Below are 18,560 nucleotides of genomic sequence, written 5' to 3' on the forward strand. Positions count from 1 at the left end.
TATATTCAAGCTGAGAGCCCTCCCTCCCTTCCAGCACACACCAAGGCAGGAGTGGTTGGGTTTCAGTCCTGATTTAACCATGCAAGGACCAGGTTGGTGTGCATAGTTTTGGTCGGCAGAGTGGGAGGAGGTGACAGCACGTCCCCATCAGCAGATGGCAAGGTGGCTAGGGAATGTCAGGGCCCCGCCAAGGCTGGATCAGTGTGACAGCAGGTGAAGCGTGGTGCCAGCCAATGCACGTCACAGCAAGCGGCTCGCCTGGCATAGGCACGTCACGCAGGAGGGTCTGTGCATCTCCACGCTGAAGAGGAGCCCCTGCAGGGGACATGGTGATGGTCCAAGAAGCGGCTCCAGGGCAGGATGGGCATGGACTGTACTCAAAGCAGGGATTATTCCCCCTGTCTTACAGAAGCCTTTTGGATTTGGCTTTGGGCAGCGTTTGCTATAGGAACAGAGCATCCCTCTGAAGGAAGGGTAGAGGCACAGAGGGACCAGAGCTGCAGTGAGCTGGTGTTCACCAGTAACAAACACCAGCAACGCGGAGAGATGTCCCAAACCATCACTGGGTGGTAGTGGAAGCTGGGGTGTGCAGGGCTGTTGAAGGCACATTGTCCGACTACCTGTGGGCTGCAGATACCAAAGCTGCCTGGTGCTACCGCTGCTGCTGAAGCGGGGGATGAGGGGCCTGTTGCCAGCTGCCGTGGGAAGCCCCGGCACAGACCACGTTCTGTTGCCACATGGAAGAGAAAAATGGGCCTTGCGGAAATTATTTTGGGCACGTGTTTAATAATTAATCATCGATTTTAGCAAAGACTGCATCACAGACTTGCGTGGGATTGGAAGAAGATCAGCCTTAAAGAAGATTGTGGATTTATGCTGGGGAAAATGTGAAGGATTTTGCAGGATTTCAGAGTTTTAAAAAAAAAAAATAAAAATTAAAACAGCATCGTTTACTTGCACATGTGCTGCCAACTGAACATCTATTGCCCCGTCTGCTGGGGACCCAAAGGAAAGACCTGCTGGATGGAGAGCTCTGTGGCGTGGGAGTATTTGCCCTGGCGCATTAGTACTTACGATTAAAGCCTAATTACAAAAAATAGACGAAAAACCAGCTGAAGTGCAGCCTGACCTTAATCTGCCTGGAGACGGGTTTATTTATCTCAGCCACTTGTTTACAGTGGGGAATTTCAGCAGATTAAGCTGGGGGGCGGCCCTGTGGGAAATGGGAGAATTTCTTTGATGGTTTGGAAACTTGGGCGCGGGATCGGAGTGCCTGTCCTCTCTGGGGCCAGCAACCAGGACCACTGGGCTGGGAAGGCTCTAACATTGCCCACCCCCCCCTGCCCCCAACCCCATCATTAAAAAGCATTTTTATTTAGAGGCTTAGCTTAATCGTGATCTGCTGCTTTGTTCCCCGCTTAACCTCCTGCTATCAGAAAGTTCAGATGAAGGTTTCTGCAGCATGTGAACAGACAGGGAGTCTGACCCGGCATGGCGTTTCGGCTCAGAACAGGAGTCACTTGTGCCGTCAGCTGATGTCACTTGACCACAGGGCTCAGAAAACCCCTCTTTTCCATCTCCCAGATAACTATCGGGGCTGAGACAGATGTGAATTCCTCTTCCCTCCTTGCCCCCACCTCCCCATCACATCATCCCTTCCTCAGGAGAGCCCAGGGGCACAGTATATTTTGGCAGGCAAAGGATGCCTCGGAGGGCTCCCAAAAATAGGCTGCAAAGTCATGAGCTGAGCTGTGGGAGCCAAAAATCCAGCAGGCACATCCCATTCCTGGGGACAGTGGAGCCGGAGCACCAAGCTTTGTTACCGCCTGCCAGCCCAGCCACTCTGTGCACCATCAGAGGCGTGAGCTGAAATTGCTGGAGGCTGCTTTTTGCACAAGCAGCCCCAGAACAGGGGAAGAGGGGCAATGACAATGTGCCAGAGCGTGGGTGGGAAGGGGATGCCCGAAACCAGTTGGAGCCTGGGGATGCCCATCGCTAGGAGCCTAGCTCAGGGCTTAGCTTGTGAGCACCTGAGGAGGTGGGGAGTTTTATGCCCTTGCGGTGGCAGCAGACAAGGCTCCCTGCTCAGGTGAGGGACAATAACCAGAGCCTTAAGGAAGACTCATTTTCTGGAGCCGAGACCTGATTTTTGAAAAGATGCTGTGTCCATGCAACCCCCATGGAGCCTGGGAGTGAGTGACATAGACATGCTATGGGAGAGATGGGCCCTGAAAGTCCCTAAGGAGATAGCTCTTCTCTTGCACATGCATTAATCACTGATGTTGCAACTCAAGTCTTATTCCTGCCTGTTCATCAGAAAGGAGCAGGGTTTTGGTGGGGTTTTGTGGGAGCGGTGGAGCTGAGACGTGGATGGAGCTGGACCAGACAAGCACTGCTTTGAATATTTGCTGATCTTCAGTGCCTGCGGTTGCCTTTCTCGTGCCTGTTCCTGGATGCGATGCTGCTGCCACCATCTGCGTTGTGACGCCATGACGTCTGTCCTGCCGAGCCAGGCTGCTCTGAGGAGCTGGACATGCACAGCTTCCACGCCTTATTAATGATTTGAACCAAACATGTCCACAGATCCCACCTGGCAGAGGACAGGTCCCAGGAGATGCACCCCAAAAGCATGACCAAAGCCCAGCTGTAACCCAGAGGAGCAGGGAGACACTGGAGCGGAGCCTGAGCCAGGACATCACTGTTCAGCCTGGTTTTGCCTCGTGCTTCCTGGAAAAGGGACCAGCTGCTCCAGCTGCCTGTGTCAGAGTCGCAGCCTCGCTGGGTGCTGTTTGGCTCAACTGTGTGGCTGTGCAGCTGGGGAGCTGCCACGCAAAACACAGCGAGTGAGGGAGGTGGTTTGGGCGCTCGCCGTGCAGCAGAGCCCTGTTGGGTGATGTCCTGCCACTGGCTGGCACTTTGGGATGGGAACTTTGGCTCTTGGGAGTGATGGAGAGGTGAGGAGAGCAACTGGATGGATGGGGAGGAGGAAGGTGCTCCAGGTCTCTGCTGGGCCCATGGAGGAGAGGCAGCAGAGGGTGTTTCTGCAGGAGGCTGAGCTGTCCTGCGTGCATGGCAGGATCTGGTACTGGCAGAGAGAGGAGCAACTCAGGCTGCTCAGCCCGAGGGGCTCCCCAGGGACACCACACACCATAGCTGTGCCAGCACGCTGCCATCCCACCCCACGGAGCGGGCACAAGGGAGGGGACATGCTGTATCCTGGCAGCCTTGCAGGGAAATTTGGGCAGAAATGCAACTAGCTAAAGGAGAATTCATGGTTCTCCATTTACCTGGGTTGTTGCAGGCCCTTTCAGAGCAGTGAGTGACTCAGAAGGGTCAGCAAGGCTGGGTGAGCAGCACCAGTGTCAGCCCTGTCTTATGAAAGGTTCTTGATGATGACAGATGTCCTTGGGCCTGGTTTGGCCTCTCACGCAGCAGGACAGCACCGTCAGGCCTGTGAGATCCCACGGTTGTCCCAGAGTGTGTCAGCGTGGGCGTCCTACTGATGGGCACCTCTGCTTGGGAGATCTGGAGGGCTCACGCCTTGGGGGGGGTCTTGCCTGCGAGACATCAAGCCAGGCTCCAGGTTCCTCTGCAGGCTGGGGGCTACTGGGGATTAAAAAGAGAAAAAGGAAGAAAAAAAAAAAAAAAGGGAAGAAAATACACCAAATCTCCTTTTTAAATAGTAGAATGCAAATGGCCTGAAGAACAATGGCAGATGAAATAGCATTCGGAGTGGGCTTTAAAGCACTTGGAACGTGGGTAGGATCAAAATCAGGTTAGTCTTTGGAGATACAGACTCTGCAGCTTGCCAGGGTGTTTTTAAGCATGCTTTGATGTGTAGTTCAAACACTAGATTTGTCCTGGCAGACAGAAGCACTCACAAATTCGTACACAGCCGTTCTCTCCTTCCCTCCTCCCCACTGTCCCCCATCTCATGAGATTATAATTTAGCTTCATTACAGAGGAGTTTTACTTTTATTTAAAAGCTGTCTAAATCCCCCTCCTGGGTCTGTGCATTATGCTGAAATGAGTTTACCAACGCCGATGAAACCTTGCAGGCTCTCACGATGAGCGTGGCAGCAGAAGAGCTTTGCCCCGCGGGTATGGTGGTGACACCTCCTTGATTTCTTGGCTTTGTTTAGGGGCGCTGTGGGTGTGCGTGGTGTTAAACCCACACTGCAAGCTGGAAGAGAAATCCTGCTGGCTCCGGCAGCTGCGCAAGTGGGGCGAGATGGACGTCTGTCCCCTGGAAGACGGCAATTACGGTAATGAGCTTCCCAACATCACCAACGCGCTTACGCAGAGCTCCGGTCACAGCCAAGGTGAGTCTGGGCAGGGAGTGGAAGTCCAGCCGATGGCCACAGGGGTTGCGTCTGGGTCAAAACTCGCACCAAAGTGGAGAGACCTCAGTTCACCTGCTGGTGATGTCTCTGGGAGTCACAGGAATACAAAACTTTCTGCTTCACAGCCTCTGGTTTTGGATACACGTGGAAATTTTTGGCTCTGCTACATCTTGGGTGAAGTCACCTGTATTTTGAACATCAAATTAGATGCCATTTTAAAGCAGCTTGACCTTGGGGGAGTTTAGACCCCTGCAGACTGCGTAGGTTTGGGTATGGAGTTTTACAGAAAATTGGTGCTGCTTGAATCAGAGCGGAGCTGAGCTCAGCAGCCCTGGCTGTGAGAGTGAGGAGATGGAGATGGTGTCAAGCCCGTTTCCCAGCCCTTGAGCCTTGCTTATGGGCTTTGATTCAGGTGGTAGATAAGTCATTAGCCAGGAATATTAAACGCAGTTCAAGTGCAGAACACAAACAAGCGATCTAGTTATGGGGTTGTTCCTCTGTGCTAAAATATTTTCTCAACCCCTGACAAAGCATTTGATCCCTTTATATTTAAGCACTTTCCCCGCTTTTGCCTGAAGTAGATAGGCATTAATTGAAAGTTGCTGCTCTTACCGTGCCTCCATCTGCTGCCCTGGAACTGCCCTTTGTGTATTAAGCGTGGCCAACGTGGGAAGAGGAGAGGGGGACAGCAGCCATGCCGGGGGGGAGATGTCACTCTTCTGGGTGGGATTACTCCCTCAGCAGCAATTCGGGAGTGTGGCTGTCCTGCCAACCCACCCCAGCCACGGTCAGGACCGCACGCCCCGGCTGCTCGCTGTGCCTCCCCGTGCGCATCCTTGGGGAGCAGCTGAATTTAAACCTGGCCATGCTCCATGTCCTGTGCTAGCCCCGGGACTCCCCGCTGGTGTTCCCGGCTCTGCCGAGGATTCGCTCCAGTGTTTGGGGCAGGTTGTTGGGGCTGAGCAGGGGAGTTTATGAAGTGCACGCTGGGGATGTCCCCTCGTCCCCATGCTCTTGCCTCTCCAAGCCAGGGGACCGAAAGCAGCGTGGATCTGGAGGTGTCCTGGAGTTAGTGTTTGTGCATACGCAAATACCGCTGCAGACTGTTGCCAGCCTCTTTTATTACTGAAGGAGAACAGCTGATTCCTGAAATCCTCCCTAGTAAAGTGAGCAGCATTGTTCTCTACGTACAAACACCTGTTTAATTTCTCTCCACCTCGGGGTGCCTGCAGCATTCAGGCTAATTGCTTGTTGCCATCGTTTCCGGAGCGTGTTTATCCAGCCTCCTTGGATCAGCTTTGAGCAATGCCTTTTGTTTTCCACCCTTGAACGCATTTAAGTCGGCCCGTCCTGCGGGTTGCAGGACCTGACGTTCAGTGTTGCATCCCCTTTGGGGCTTCCTGTTCTGCCGCCTGCCAGCTGTGTTTGGCCCTCGTGATCTGGCATGGCTGGAGCGATAGCAGGATTGCTCCAGACAGGCCTTTTCCTCCCGACAAACCACTTGTCTGCTCTGTCTGGATAGAGTGAAATGCTCGTACAGCATTTGATAGCTTCAGAAATGTTATTGAAGTTACAGAGCAGCTCTGAAGAGGAGCACAGACATCTGCTGCGGAGCAGCAGTGAGGTCTCTGGTGATGCTCTCTCCCCGCTTCCAGCCCTCTCACGCAGCCCGCAGAGGTTGCTGAAAGACAATGGTTCCCCTCATCACCCAGAGGCAGATGAGACACACTCGAGCGGTTCCCTTCACGGCTTCAGGTGCTGCTGATGTAAGCAGCTGTGGTTCAGTGAAGCCAGGACTTTGCTTTGGAGCAGAAGAGGAGAGCTGGTGGTGCTTGTGGGACAGTAATGCTGAGGAAGGCCAGCCCTTACCCTGTCGGTAATGTCGGTGATGCTGAGCGTCACGGGTAGGAACACACCGCCACGTTTCAAGGTATCAGCCTCATATGTGGCAGTGGATTATCATCAGAAAGCTAATGGATGGGTAGTCCCTGCCTCCTCTCGCCTCTCTGGCCAAGGCAGTCATTCCAGCAAGTTGCTTAGCAGTGCTGTCTAAGGAGATGGCAGTTGCCATCAGAGGTGGGACGGGCAGCAGAGTTACCTAAAGGCCGACTGCTGCGGCTCAGGAGCCAGAGCCCCTGTTCAGTCAGAAACAGCTGGAGTGGGACCAGCGGGGGCTTTGTTCACATTGTAAAGACATTGCTCTGTCCAGGGAGGTCGTGGCTGGGGGCAGGAACAGGCTGCCCATGCCCCACCAAGGCACTGATGGTTGTTCTCTTTGCAGACTCGCTGGCCAGGCCCAGACGAACCGTATTCACCCGGGCGATCGAGGGCTGTGACCTCCACTGGCAGGACAGCCACCTGCAGCGCATCATTAGCAGTGACTTCTACGTGTCTCCCTCATACCAGCGGGAGGGCGAGAGCCTCCTCTTCAACTCCCAGGGGCAGCCGCTGTGGCTAGGTGAGCATCCGAACCAGCAGCCCCTCTCGTGGCCTGGGTGGGTGGGGTTGCTAGTGGAGAAGAGCCACCCAAAGCATCAAAGAAGCTTTGCTACCCTGGGTCCTTGCAAGCTTCTGCATCCTAGAGTGAAATTGCCTCCGTGGCGCTCAACCTGAGGAGTAGGGCAAGGAGAACTTGATGTCCTCCCACACCCCAGCCACAGTCCTTACAGCAAGCCCCACATCTTCACAGTCTGGGTTCCCCTTGGGCAGCTTGGACCAGGCTCATCATGTCCTCTTTCATCGCACCAGTGTTTAGCTGTCCTCAGTGCAAGCTGTCACTGTTCCTAGTACAGTGGGACGGAACACTTGAAAGCTGGCTGGGGAGCACAGCTGTATCCTCTGGGTTTTTTCTTCCCTGCTGTCACCCTCTCTTTAGTCTTCCCTTAAAGGCAATTAGCAGACAATACAATTAAGTCTTGTGTGAACTTAAGGCATACTGGATGAGTCAAACCCAGTATGCTGCTGTGTTGTAGACCTTTGGTCCGCGCACCTCATGCCACACAACTTCTCTACTGCAAAGTCATAACCCTGGGCAGGTCTGCAGACCCTTAACAGCTACGTGTCTGGGATGGGTGCCCCCCCACCTCCAGGAAGGTGGATGTCTCACCCCTACAGCCCAAGAGGTGAATGTAGGGACACGGAACAGGTCAAAACCCAGCACTGCATTGGTGTCCAGTCCAGGAGCCAGGGTCTGCCGTCACCCAGCCAAATGGGAAGAAAATATTTAAAGTCATTCAGAGATGTGGAGCAGCAGGCACTAAGCTGCTGTTAAGGCCAGGAGATCAGTTATAAAGGGCCCATCTGAAGGGTGCTGGTACACTTCTGCTAGCTTAGCTGGAGCAGGAGAGGACATTTCCACTCTGGGAAGAGTTTTGTGTAGCTGCTGCAGGCAGCAGGTCTCCTCCTCACGCAGCCTTCGGCAGCGGTGGTGGGTTAGTGCTGCCCTGGACTCCATCTAGCAGGGACACAGTGGCCGCAGCTCCCCTGCCCCTAGCATAATCTGGGTTCTGATGAGCCCTTTAGCCCAGCTGGTTGGTGCATGTTATTTTTCTGATTTATTTGCTGTGATTTTTGGATTTTGTGCTTTTGCTTTCGTGGCACCCCATCAGGGACTCAGTGCTGGGAGAGGAGTGTGATTTGTCAGCAGCTTCTAGTGATGAATTCAGTGAGAAGCTGAATATTTCATCCATTTAGCAAATGAATAGAGGGAGCAACAAGAAGCTCTTTTACAGATGATTTTGTTCTGAAACCTCTTCCTTGTGTATTCCTTGTGAGTGACCTTTGGGATGTGGAAACACCACTTGTGGAGGTGGTTGTCTGCATTTCCAAAGCTTTCTGAGCTCTTTCAGGAATAGAAATTATTCCTCTACCATAATTTTAGATCTTCTGTGTTTGCCTTCCCCCCCGCCCCACCCCCTGCCTCGGTAGGACATTTTGCAAGAAAATGGGATTTTCGCTGCCTGTTAGGCGGCATGTCATGTCATCTGCTCCTGCTAATTTCTCACTCAGTCATAATCCTCTCCACAGTTGCTTGTGATTTCAGGTGAGCAATGAGCAGCAGGAGCAGATGAATTCCTAAGCAACTGTGAGTCCTGGGGCGGGGAGGAGTGTGTTCATGCAACTGTTCCTAATAATAAAAAAACAGGTAGGAGAGCTGCAGAGGAGATGGGGTTTCTGCAGAGCTCACTCCACAGAGGCATTAAGGAAGCAGTTCAAAACATTACCCCAAATCTGCCAGTGCCCCCGGCGCAGTGCTAGATGCACAGCCTCACCCCACTTGTCACCTGTGCCATGAGAGTAGGGAGAGGTGTTGGACGAGATGCCAAGAAGTTTTTAGGTGCATAGCAATGAAAGGAATTACTGTAAGCTGTGCAGATTTTAGGAGAAATGAGTGGCAGAGTTGTAAAAGCCTGTGTTGGGAGCTGCCGTATTGCAGCAATGGTGTGTTGGAAATGCTTCCATTAGATAAGGTTTGTGGAGGTGGGGATTTAGGTACTGACGTGGCTGCTGTGGGTTGAACATGGTAGGAGTCCCGTTAGTATTCCTGGTAGGCATCTCTGCCAGGAGCGGGGAGAAAGGGATGAATTCAACACAGGGAGCAGGAGTTTAGCTGGGGCGTGGGGAAGATCAGTAGAAGAAAATGCCCTGAAGCCTGATGCTGCCGGGTTCTCTCCCTCCGTCAGTACCATCCCGTGAATTTCTGTGCTTGTCTGGCTCAGCCATGCCCCTATGTTTGTCCTTGCCTTGCAGAACACGTCCCGACCGCCTGCGCTCGGGTTGATGCCCTGCGCTCCCACGGCTATCCCAGAGAAGCTCTCCGACTAACTGTTGCCATAATCAATACCCTGCGACTACAGCAGCAAAGGCAGCTAGAAATATATAAGCATCAGAAGAAAGGTATGAGTAGACCTATGGGAGAAGTGTCTCATGAGGTCTGGCTGGGGTGTACCAGCTGGTTGAGAAAGTCTTCTCTGCCTCAGAGGGTAGCGCTGCCTCATCCAGAGTGGCAGAGGCTGATGGTAGGCAGAGCTGTATGGGATTATTCACACCCTAGAAAGACAAACTGGTGCATCTGATTGCTTGAGCCAAACTGCGTTGGTACCCACATGCTAAGGACACGGGTGAGCCCATGTGCTTTATTCAGGCTGCTGGAGTATGGATGTTCTTGTTCCCACTATCACTGTGCCTGGTTGCCTGTAAGGATTGCACAGGCAAGTGATAATTGCATTAAAAAGGAGCTGCTCGTCTGCAGAGCTGCAGTAACTGGTTGTGTGTGCTACATCCACCTTGCATTCACTGAGTAAATTGTACCAGGAGGCAAACCCAGCATTCCTCCTTTTGCAATTGCAGTTGGCAGGGAGCTGGGGTCAGTTACTACAGGGCTGCTGGTAGTCAGTGACTCCTGGACCTTGCTAGCTCAGCCAGCTTGAGATAATCAAAAGATGGAGCTTTTAAGACTCACTGAGAGTCTTTGTCATCTCCAGAGAGACTTCTGCTTGTGTTTCCAAAACATTCAGGCTACCATTGCAAACGAGTCCATAAGCTGCAGGTCTGACTTTATAGACCCCACCTCAGGACTGTACAGTCCCTTGTGTCCTCCTGGAACAGAGCACAAGCTGCTGCATCTTATGTGGCCTTAGGGGCACCTGTTTTTGTTGGGTGCCTGCTCTTCCCTTTGATGACTGTGGCAGCATTCATGGTGGCTGCTCTGAGCTGCTTCTTGCCCTTGTGATCCTGAGTCGATCCTGGAGGTCCCCGTGTACCAGGCCATGGGGTAAGAAAAGGCCTATGGTCTCAGAGACCCCTCTGGGTCCAGAACCTGTCTTTAACATCCTCATTTTTACTGTCTTTCTGTTCCATTTTTTGCAGAGCTGCTGCAGCGAGGAGCAACAACCATCACCAACTTGGAGGGCTGGGTAGGCCACCCTCTGAACCCCATCGGCTGCCTCTTTCTCACCCTGACCGAAGCTTGTAGATTAGAAGAGGAAAATTGCCTTGAAATTTCAGGTACCGAGTGCTCCTCCTGGCTCCCTTCCCGGTGGCTGCAGCTGAACTGAGCCTGTCAGGCAGGCCCTGGGTGCAGGTGTGGGGCTCAGGACCCCTGGGCTCTGAATCTCCCCTCTCTCTGCCTTTGCAGGAGCAGCCAGGGCAGAGCTGCAGTGCAGACAGGGATAGTTAGTGCCCCTGAGTTTTCCCAGCCCCAGGGTTTGCAGCCAGAGAAGAGCAGGAGAGCAGCTTAGCAGAGCTGGGCTGAGGTGTGCTGGCCCACAGGAAGGCTCTGGTGTCAGCCATGCACCCTGTTGCACATGTCTTGGGTCTCCTGCATCTCCTAGTGAGAGCACGAAGGAGGGTGGAGCCCGCATCTCCTGCAGGGAGCTTTTATCCATCATCTCTGGGTGACCAAAGGCAGGCAGCAACGGAAGTGTGTCTTGTTTCTGAAGTTGGAGGGTTTTTCTCTCTGCCTTGGTTCTGCCACCTAGGAAGGCTCTTCTCACCCTGCTGCATCTCTTCCCCCTTCTTCCAGATGCTGGGGACTCCAAACCCCCAGTGTATCAACATGTGCCCGTCGCAACCGGCAGCCAAGACAGTGGCGAGTCCTACCTGTCCCTGGCCTTAGAGGTGGCCCTGATGGGGATGGGTCAGCAGAGAGTGATGCCCGAAGGTCTCTATGCCCAGGACAAAGTGTGCCGCAATGAGGAGCAGATCATTGCCCGGCTGCAGGACCTGGAGCTGGACCCAGTGCTGGTGCAGACCCTGCGGAAGCAGTGCATCTTGCTGCTGGAAGGTGAGGGCTTGGTCCATCTAGCTGTCTTCTGTACCTTAGCTGACTGTTGGTAACATCTCTGGGGTGCCCTTTCCAAGGTTTACACCTGGCTGACCCCATCCTGGCTTCTTCCTCTGTGGGTGCGGTGCTGAGTCTGTAGGATGGATGCTTTGCCCCATCATCTGGTAAAGCAAGGGGTTGCTGACATTCCGGGAGACCACCTCGGAGTTGGTTACAAAGAAGGGTGCTAAGACGTGGCCTGAGTTTCTGAGGGATTTTTGACCTGAAAAGGTTTTTAGAAAAGGAAAGAGCAGCCCTTTGCTCTGAATCCAGCTTGAGTAATGCACCAGACAGCTGCTGAGCAGATCCTCAAAGCTTTGGGGTAGTACAAACCCCAGCTACAGATCCCGCGGTGCTTATTATGGCTGACGGCCTCTGCTTCTGCCTAGGTGGTCCCTTCAGCGGCTTGGGAGAAGTCATCCACCGTGAGAGCGTCCCCATGCACACCTTTGCCAAATACCTGTTCTCCGCCCTGCTGCCCCACGACGCAGACCTGGCATACAAGCTGGCTTTGCGGGCCATGAGGTCGGTGCATGTTTTACTCTGTCTCTGCGCCCCTTTTTGCCTTTCTTCTGTGCTCCACCAGGAAGCTGGGATGCTTTGCAACCCTAGAGCAGCAATGGGAGAGGAGGCAGGCTTGGAGTCTGCCATCCCTGAGATCTTGTGCAGTGTGTAGGGCCCCCGGGCACAGCAGCAGTGCAGAGAGGCTCCTGCTCTCTGTTTAGGTGATTCCTGGTTTACAAGTCCCATCCATAGGGATTTGTGTGGGTCTGACAATATCTGCTGGTCCAGCCTCCACCCAGCCCCTCACCCCAGGCTGGACTGTCACCTGCCTGTCTTGGTGACTGGTGTCCTCTGCTAGGCCAGGCCCCAGGCAGACATGGTGCTGTCATCTGCCTGCTGTCTGCCACTCCTCAGGCACCCTGCAGCCCTCCCTGCCCACGGGAAGGGCTGTTATCCCAGCACAGATGGGCAGGTGATTTGGCCTGGGCCCCAGGATGTTGCAGAGCTGGGCAGAGAACACGGTCACACTCTGCTCTCCATTAAAGCCCAAGTTCTGTCTGGGAGGGGGGACATGGCCGGTGCTGAGAGCTGCCCCGTCTCCCTCCTGCTGTGTGACATACCTCAGACATCAGCACGTGTACTGAAGTTTTTTGGCAGAGGCTGGATGGGGCTTGAAAAAGCTGGAATTTCTCAAACAAGTCAATGCTTGAAGGGCCATCAATCCCAGAGCATCCCAGTGCCCTCTCCCTCTGACACCATTAAAAGTCCCAGCCCAGAGCTTCGTCTTTTTTGGACCATTTCCTTGGTGAAATGGACCATCTCTCCCCAACACTGGGGGAAATTTTGAAATTCCCCTGTCCTGGGAAGAGCTGCTCAGGAGGACAGCCAGACCTATTGAGCAGCCCAGGGCCTCTGCGGTGCGTGGGGACACCAACCTCCAGCCATTGAACAGGACCAGGACCAACTGCCCTAGGGGTGCGCGTTGCTCCTTTGGCATCTGTTAGTGTCCATCCCCTGCTCCCAGCTGGGACTCCCTGTGTTGGGGTGTCTCTGGCCTGGGCTGGGAAAACGGGGCTTCTGCTGCCCTGTGGGTCCCCCAAGTCTGCAAGCAAGGCGAGCAGAGACAGTTAGATGCTCTCCACGTCCACGGAGACAATTTCCCTCCTGCACACCTTGGCTGGCCATCGAGTTAGCAACACCAGCACTGACTTGGGGGTTTAAGAGGCAACATGGTTTTGTCAGCACAGCTGGTGATGTGAGACTCCTGCTCCCCTTCCTTAGACTTTCTTTTCCTCTGGGTTTTCCGGGCTTTTATATATCCCCACAAAAGCAGGTAACCTAACCCGGCTGCAGAGGCCCTGGGGAAATGTGCCGTTGCTTCTGATCATAACCGGGCATTTTAAGAAGAACCAGATGATACAGCCAGGAGTTCTTCTGGGCACTCTGACATGAAAGGAGCAGGGAGGGAGGAGGGATTTGGGTGGGGTTTTTTGCCTTTTTTTTTTTTCCTGAGGCTTGTGCTTTTCCTTACAAGTTTATAAATCACTTCACGGATCATTCTCTTCCTTTCAAGTCGGTCTGAGATTGATCCCCATGCCCATGTGTTGAGCATGCAGCCTCAGGAGCCCCCACACGTGCACGGCAGCAGGATGCTTTCAAAGGCATTGCTGCGGGCAGCTGCCTGCAGGCAGCCCCTGCTTTGCCTCGCCAGTGCCTTGGGAAGAGCAGGCAAAGCCGGGGCTGGGCTGGGGTCTGATGTTGCCTCTTCCCATTTGCCCTTCAGGTTGCCTGTCCTGGAGACCACGGCACCATCCGGCGATGTGACTCACCCCCACCACTTGGTCTCAGTGGTCCCCAGCAGGTACCCTCGCTGGTTCACCCTGGGGCACCTGGAGTCGCAGCAGTGTGAGCTGGCCTCCACCATGCTCACGGCAGCCAAAGGTTGGTGGGGGGGCAGCTCTGGGACAGGGGTGGTGGGATGATGCTGCACAAGAGCATCGAGAAGATTGTCCTGGAGAACAGAGGGAGCTCCTGCTTCTGCTCCCTCAGCAGTGGCAGACAGCAGCTGGGTGGCCTGCTGGCAGCCTGACCGAGCAGGGCACAGTGAGCTGGCTTCAGCGGAGCCCTCTGGACTCCAGGATCCCCAGGACTCTTGTCCCAAAGGGCCCCAAAGCTCATGGACCGGCAGGTTGGGACAGGAGGTTCCTAGGAGGTGCAGGCAACCCTGCAGGGATTCCGGCCACAGTGGTGTGGAACCTGGGTAGCACCCCTGAGTGATGCTGGACTGTGCCTCCCTACAGCATGGTCAGCTGCCAGGTCAGCTAGCCCTGCCAGATGTGTCGTGGGTTCACGGCATGGTTTTGTTTGAAGCTGCTTATCCTTCTACCTCTGCTTTGTCTCTTCCTGCCCTATGGTAATGATCTTTCACGGGCTGTAGGAGAGAGAAGACCTCCCAGTGCACCAAACCACATGTGGGTTTCAGCAGGGCTGGAGATGTAGACAGCTGTGCTGGGTGGGACACCTTGGTCCTAGCCGCAGAGGGCTCCTAAAGCACCTCCTCACTGGTCTCTCGGGCCTCTCTGGTCCCTGCCCAGGCACAATGATGAAGGCCAGCACAGGCTTTTCAATAAACATCCCTCTGTCCAGAAACCACAACCCCACCAGGACGGTAAATGCCTTGTGCCCCATGAGGGCTGGCAAGCCAGGTGGTTACTGCTGCCTGCTGCTGTCCCACACAGTCCGCAGCAGCCTCCAGCTCCCAGTACTGCCAGCCTGATGGGGAAGGTGCCACTTCCCCGGCAAGGTGGAAGGTAAATGAGCTGTCAGAAAGTTCTAGCCTCACTGCCTTGACAGCCTCTTCTCTCCTTCCAGCCCTCCTCTGCTTGGCTGCTTTTGAGGGCTGACGGTATTCTGCCCTGCCTTGTGGTACTGTGATGGAGAGCTGGTACCTGGCTTATCCATGAGTTTCTTCTCTCTTTGAGCACCTAATGGGGATGAGTCTTTTATGCTAGGGGTGTAGGGCTGTTGGATTGCATCTGTTTTTCCCACCGCCCCCTTCCAAAGTGTTCCCCCGCCACAGCATGTCCTGATGCGATCCTGTGTCCTTGCAGCCTCTCCTGCTCCTGCCCCAACGAGTCGTTTTAGGGACGCTTGGATTTCGGTGGTGGTGCAAGTGGCTGCTGTGGGTGACAGGTGATACCTTTAGCTATTAGTCACCTGACACGTCCCTGCGTGCCCTGGTGCAGCACGAGGTTTTTCCACGCTGCTGTGCGTTACGTGGTTTTCTTTGCTTGAGATTCATCTGCTCAGTTTATGAGTATGGGAGTAGAAACAAGAACCTGGAACAAAGCAGAGGGATGTGATGTGGCATGTTTGCATCTCTGGTCTGCACCTATGCCAAAGGTCCTTCTCCCCATCCTGTGTCCCACAGGACCGTTTCGCAAGCCAGAGGCAGGATCATGATATTAATAGGGCCTTGATGGGTCCCTCTTCCGAGATCCTGCCCTGTCTCCCAGTGCCATCCTGTATCCTTCTAGCACCCCGGGCCTCCTGTGGCAGGAAAACCACAGCATCACTGGGTGTTGTGCCAGGAAATCCCTTCTTTGGGGTATCTCAGCCTGTCTTGGTCATGAGAGCTGTGTTCCTGAGCTGGGACATCCAGGACCAAGCTGCAGCAAGTCTGGGTGACCCTGGCCCAGCTGTTGCTAGCCTTGCAGAGGGAAAGGACTTATTTGGCAAGACAGTATGTTTGCAGCAAACAGCTTTTCTTCTTCTTTTTAATGTTCCTAAATGGAGACTAGCCTTTCTACAGCCATTCAGCACTGGGCATCTCCCCACATGCCTCCTTTGTTGGAAAGAGTCTGCTTTACAGCTGTCAAGCCCAGAGTAGAACACCCAGGTGCCTGGAGATGTCTGCTGATGCTCCAGGATGTGTCTGGGATCACTCTGGGTTGTTTGTCCTCCCCATGAGAGGTTGATACTGAGTGAGGATGGGTGCTGTAGGATGTGTCACCTCCTGGGGAGGATGCCCCATTTTGCTATTGGACTGCAGGGCCTGATCCGGCATCCCTGTGCATCTGTCCGCATGTGTGTCCAGAGGGGCTGACCATGTGGAAGGGGCTGTTCACCACCCAGTGCAGGTGGGATATGGGGTGCAAGGGTAGGGTGGGGAGAGGCCAAGCCATCTGACCGTTCTTGCCTGCACTCAGGGGACATGCTGCGCCTACGCACAGTGCTGGAGGCCATCCAGAAGAACATTCACTCCTCCTCCTTGATCTTCAAGCTGGCCCAGGATGCGTTCAAGATCGCCACACCGGCCGACAGCAACTCGGACACAACGCTGCTCAACGTGGCACTGGAGCTGGGGCTCCAGGTATGGGATGGGGATGCTGGTAGCCCTTCTGCCTCATGTGCTGTGGCAGTGGCAGTGGTGATGGTCTTCCACCAAGCAGGTGGGCCCCCGTGGAAGGAGTAAATTCATCCCTGCATGGCCCAGAGCAGGGGAGCTCAGGCCTGGCAGGCCCCTGTGCCTGCTGTGGTTTGGGAGGAGGTGAGGCAGCACCGGGGAGCCGGGAGCCAGCCAGGACAGAGGGATTTTTGGGAAGCACCACTGTGTTGGGTGGCCTCATTGAAGCCCCGTGGGGCAGCTGATCATCCCGAGTTTGCTTTGCAGGTGATGCGCATGACCCTGTCCACCCTCAACTGGCGGCGGCGGGAGATGGTGAGGTGGCTGGTGACATGCGCCACCGAAGTGGGTGAGTGCCTCACTGCGCTGGGAGAGTCCGTCCCGCATGCAGTGAGAATGGGGCTGAGCACAGAAATCCTCAAGCCATTCCTAGCCCTGGGCATCGGAGCTCTCTTGGGTCTCCCGTTTCTTCCTGGTAACTGGGCGCACCTCCGAGCGCCAGCTGGCAGTGCTGGGGTCACAGCGGTGGCTGGCTTTGGGACCGGGACAGGTCCCCTATTCCCTGGCCAGGCCAGCGGTGCCCGCTGTGCCCTGCAGCATGGCAGCGCAGGGTAGCCACTGCCTGTCCCCCTCTGCCCTGTCCCTGTTGGGGCAGAGGCAGCAGCTCAGCACCGCCACAGGCTGGCTTCGCCCTGGCTCCAGGCACCTGGTGACTGGGAGGAGCCCTGTGATCTGCACCAGGCTCCAGGGCTGTGCTGTGACCCCAGTGTTCTCTTGCAGGGGTGAGGGCCCTGGTAAGCATCCTGCAGAGCTGGTACTCGTTGTTCACTCCCACGGAAGCCACCAGCATTGTGGCGGCCACAGTGATGTCCCACAACACCATTCTGCGCCTGAGCCTGGATTACCCGCAGCGGGAAGAGCTGGCCAGCTGCGCCCGCACCCTGGCCCTGCAGTGTGCCATGAAAGACCCGCAGAACTGCGCCCTGTCCGCCCTGACCCTCTGCGAGAAGGACCACATCGCCTTCGAGACTGCCTACCAGATCGTCATTGACGCCGCCTCCACCGGCATGACCTACACCCAGCTCTTCACCATCGCCCGCTACATGGAGCACCGGGGCTACCCGCTCCGGGCGTTCAAACTGGCCTCATTGGCCATGACACATCTCAACCTGGCCTACAACCAGGACACGCACCCGGCCATCAACGACGTGCTCTGGGCCTGCGCCTTGAGCCACTCTCTGGGCAAAAATGAGCTGGCGGCCATCATCCCACTGGTGGTGAAGAGTGTGCACTGTGCCACGGTGCTCTCGGACATCCTTCGCCGCTGCACCATGACGGCCCCAGGGCTGGCCGGCATCCCTGGCCGCAGGAACTCGGGGAAGCTGATGTCCACCGACAAAGCCCCTCTGCGGCAGCTGCTGGACGCGACGATAAGCGCCTACATCAACACCACCCACTCCCGGCTCACCCACATCAGCCCGCGGCACTACGGGGAGTTCATTGAGTTCCTCAGCAAGGCCAGGGAGACCTTTCTCCTGGCGCAGGACGGGCACATACAGTTCGCCCAGTTCATTGACAATCTCAAACAAATCTACAAAGGCAAGAAAAAACTGATGCTGCTGGTGCGGGAACGGTTTGGGTGAGCCCTGGCCCCCGCTACACTCACTGGCGGGGTCCAGCCGCAGCACGGGGACTTGGGAGAGAAGGAAGGAAAGCAGAGATCACCTTCCTCCCATCAGCAGAGGCTGCTCTGTTCTGGTCTTCTGTTTCTTTTTGTTTGTTTGTTTTCTTTTCTTTTTTTTTTTTTTTTTCTTATTTTTTATTTTCTTCTTTCTTGGATTTAACCATTTCACACGCTGAGAGGATCCAGAGATTCCTTGGGCACAAACCAAAATGCAACCACGGGGAAAAAGGATGGTTCGCTCAGCCCCCTGCCCTCCCTTGCCAATACCAAAAGCTAACCTGGAAATCTAATACCTCTTTCCTGAAGGAAGCGGTTGCTGGAGGGATCTGAAGGTTGCAAAGTGCAAAAAAACTTCTAAAATTATGTGGGGAATTAAAAAAAAAAAAAAAAAATGAAGAAAGCGAGCAAAGAAACCCGCGACACTAGAACCTCATGCGTCACCAAAAGCAATGGCTTTGCAGAGCGCTTCTCCCGCCCGCCCGAGACATGCGAACTCCTCTATTTGTGAAGATACTTCAATAAAAACAAGTTAAAGTAACTGTTCTCAGGGATTGCTTACTAAAAGTAACACAAAAAAAAAAAGCATTTATGATACTGTAAATACTATAGTATATGTGTCAATTATTAAATTGTAAAGTTATAATTATTTATAATTCTGTCTTTTATTTGGGGAATACTTGAAATTGTCGTGGGCTGGGGCGATTATTTTTATTATTGCTATTATTATTATTGTTATTATTATTATTATAACTATTATTTAAAAAAAAACCACACACAAAACAGAACCACAGACAAAAAGAG

At 54.3% G+C, this 18,560-nt stretch overlaps 1 protein-coding gene across 1 annotated transcript in view; it reads left to right on the top strand.

Moving 5' to 3' along the window:
- The window catches only part of ZSWIM5 (zinc finger SWIM-type containing 5), a 99,447-nt gene extending 81,042 nt beyond the window's left edge, over positions 1-18,405 (top strand). Inside the window, exons 5-14 of the mRNA XM_080406121.1 lie at positions 4,143-4,322; positions 6,625-6,801; positions 9,093-9,239; positions 10,212-10,349; positions 10,867-11,127; positions 11,556-11,691; positions 13,454-13,611; positions 15,879-16,042; positions 16,343-16,424; positions 16,856-18,405. Coding sequence (XP_080262247.1) covers positions 4,143-4,322; positions 6,625-6,801; positions 9,093-9,239; positions 10,212-10,349; positions 10,867-11,127; positions 11,556-11,691; positions 13,454-13,611; positions 15,879-16,042; positions 16,343-16,424; positions 16,856-17,718 — 2,306 coding nt within the window. The 3' untranslated portion in view covers positions 17,719-18,405. The remainder of the gene's footprint in view (positions 1-4,142; positions 4,323-6,624; positions 6,802-9,092; positions 9,240-10,211; positions 10,350-10,866; positions 11,128-11,555; positions 11,692-13,453; positions 13,612-15,878; positions 16,043-16,342; positions 16,425-16,855) is intronic.
- The last annotated feature ends 155 nt before the right edge of the window (positions 18,406-18,560 follow it).

The sequence above is a fragment of the Falco punctatus genome, assembly GCF_963210335.1.
Source record: "Falco punctatus genome assembly, chromosome: 11".
Classification (NCBI taxonomy): Eukaryota; Metazoa; Chordata; class Aves; order Falconiformes; family Falconidae; genus Falco; species Falco punctatus.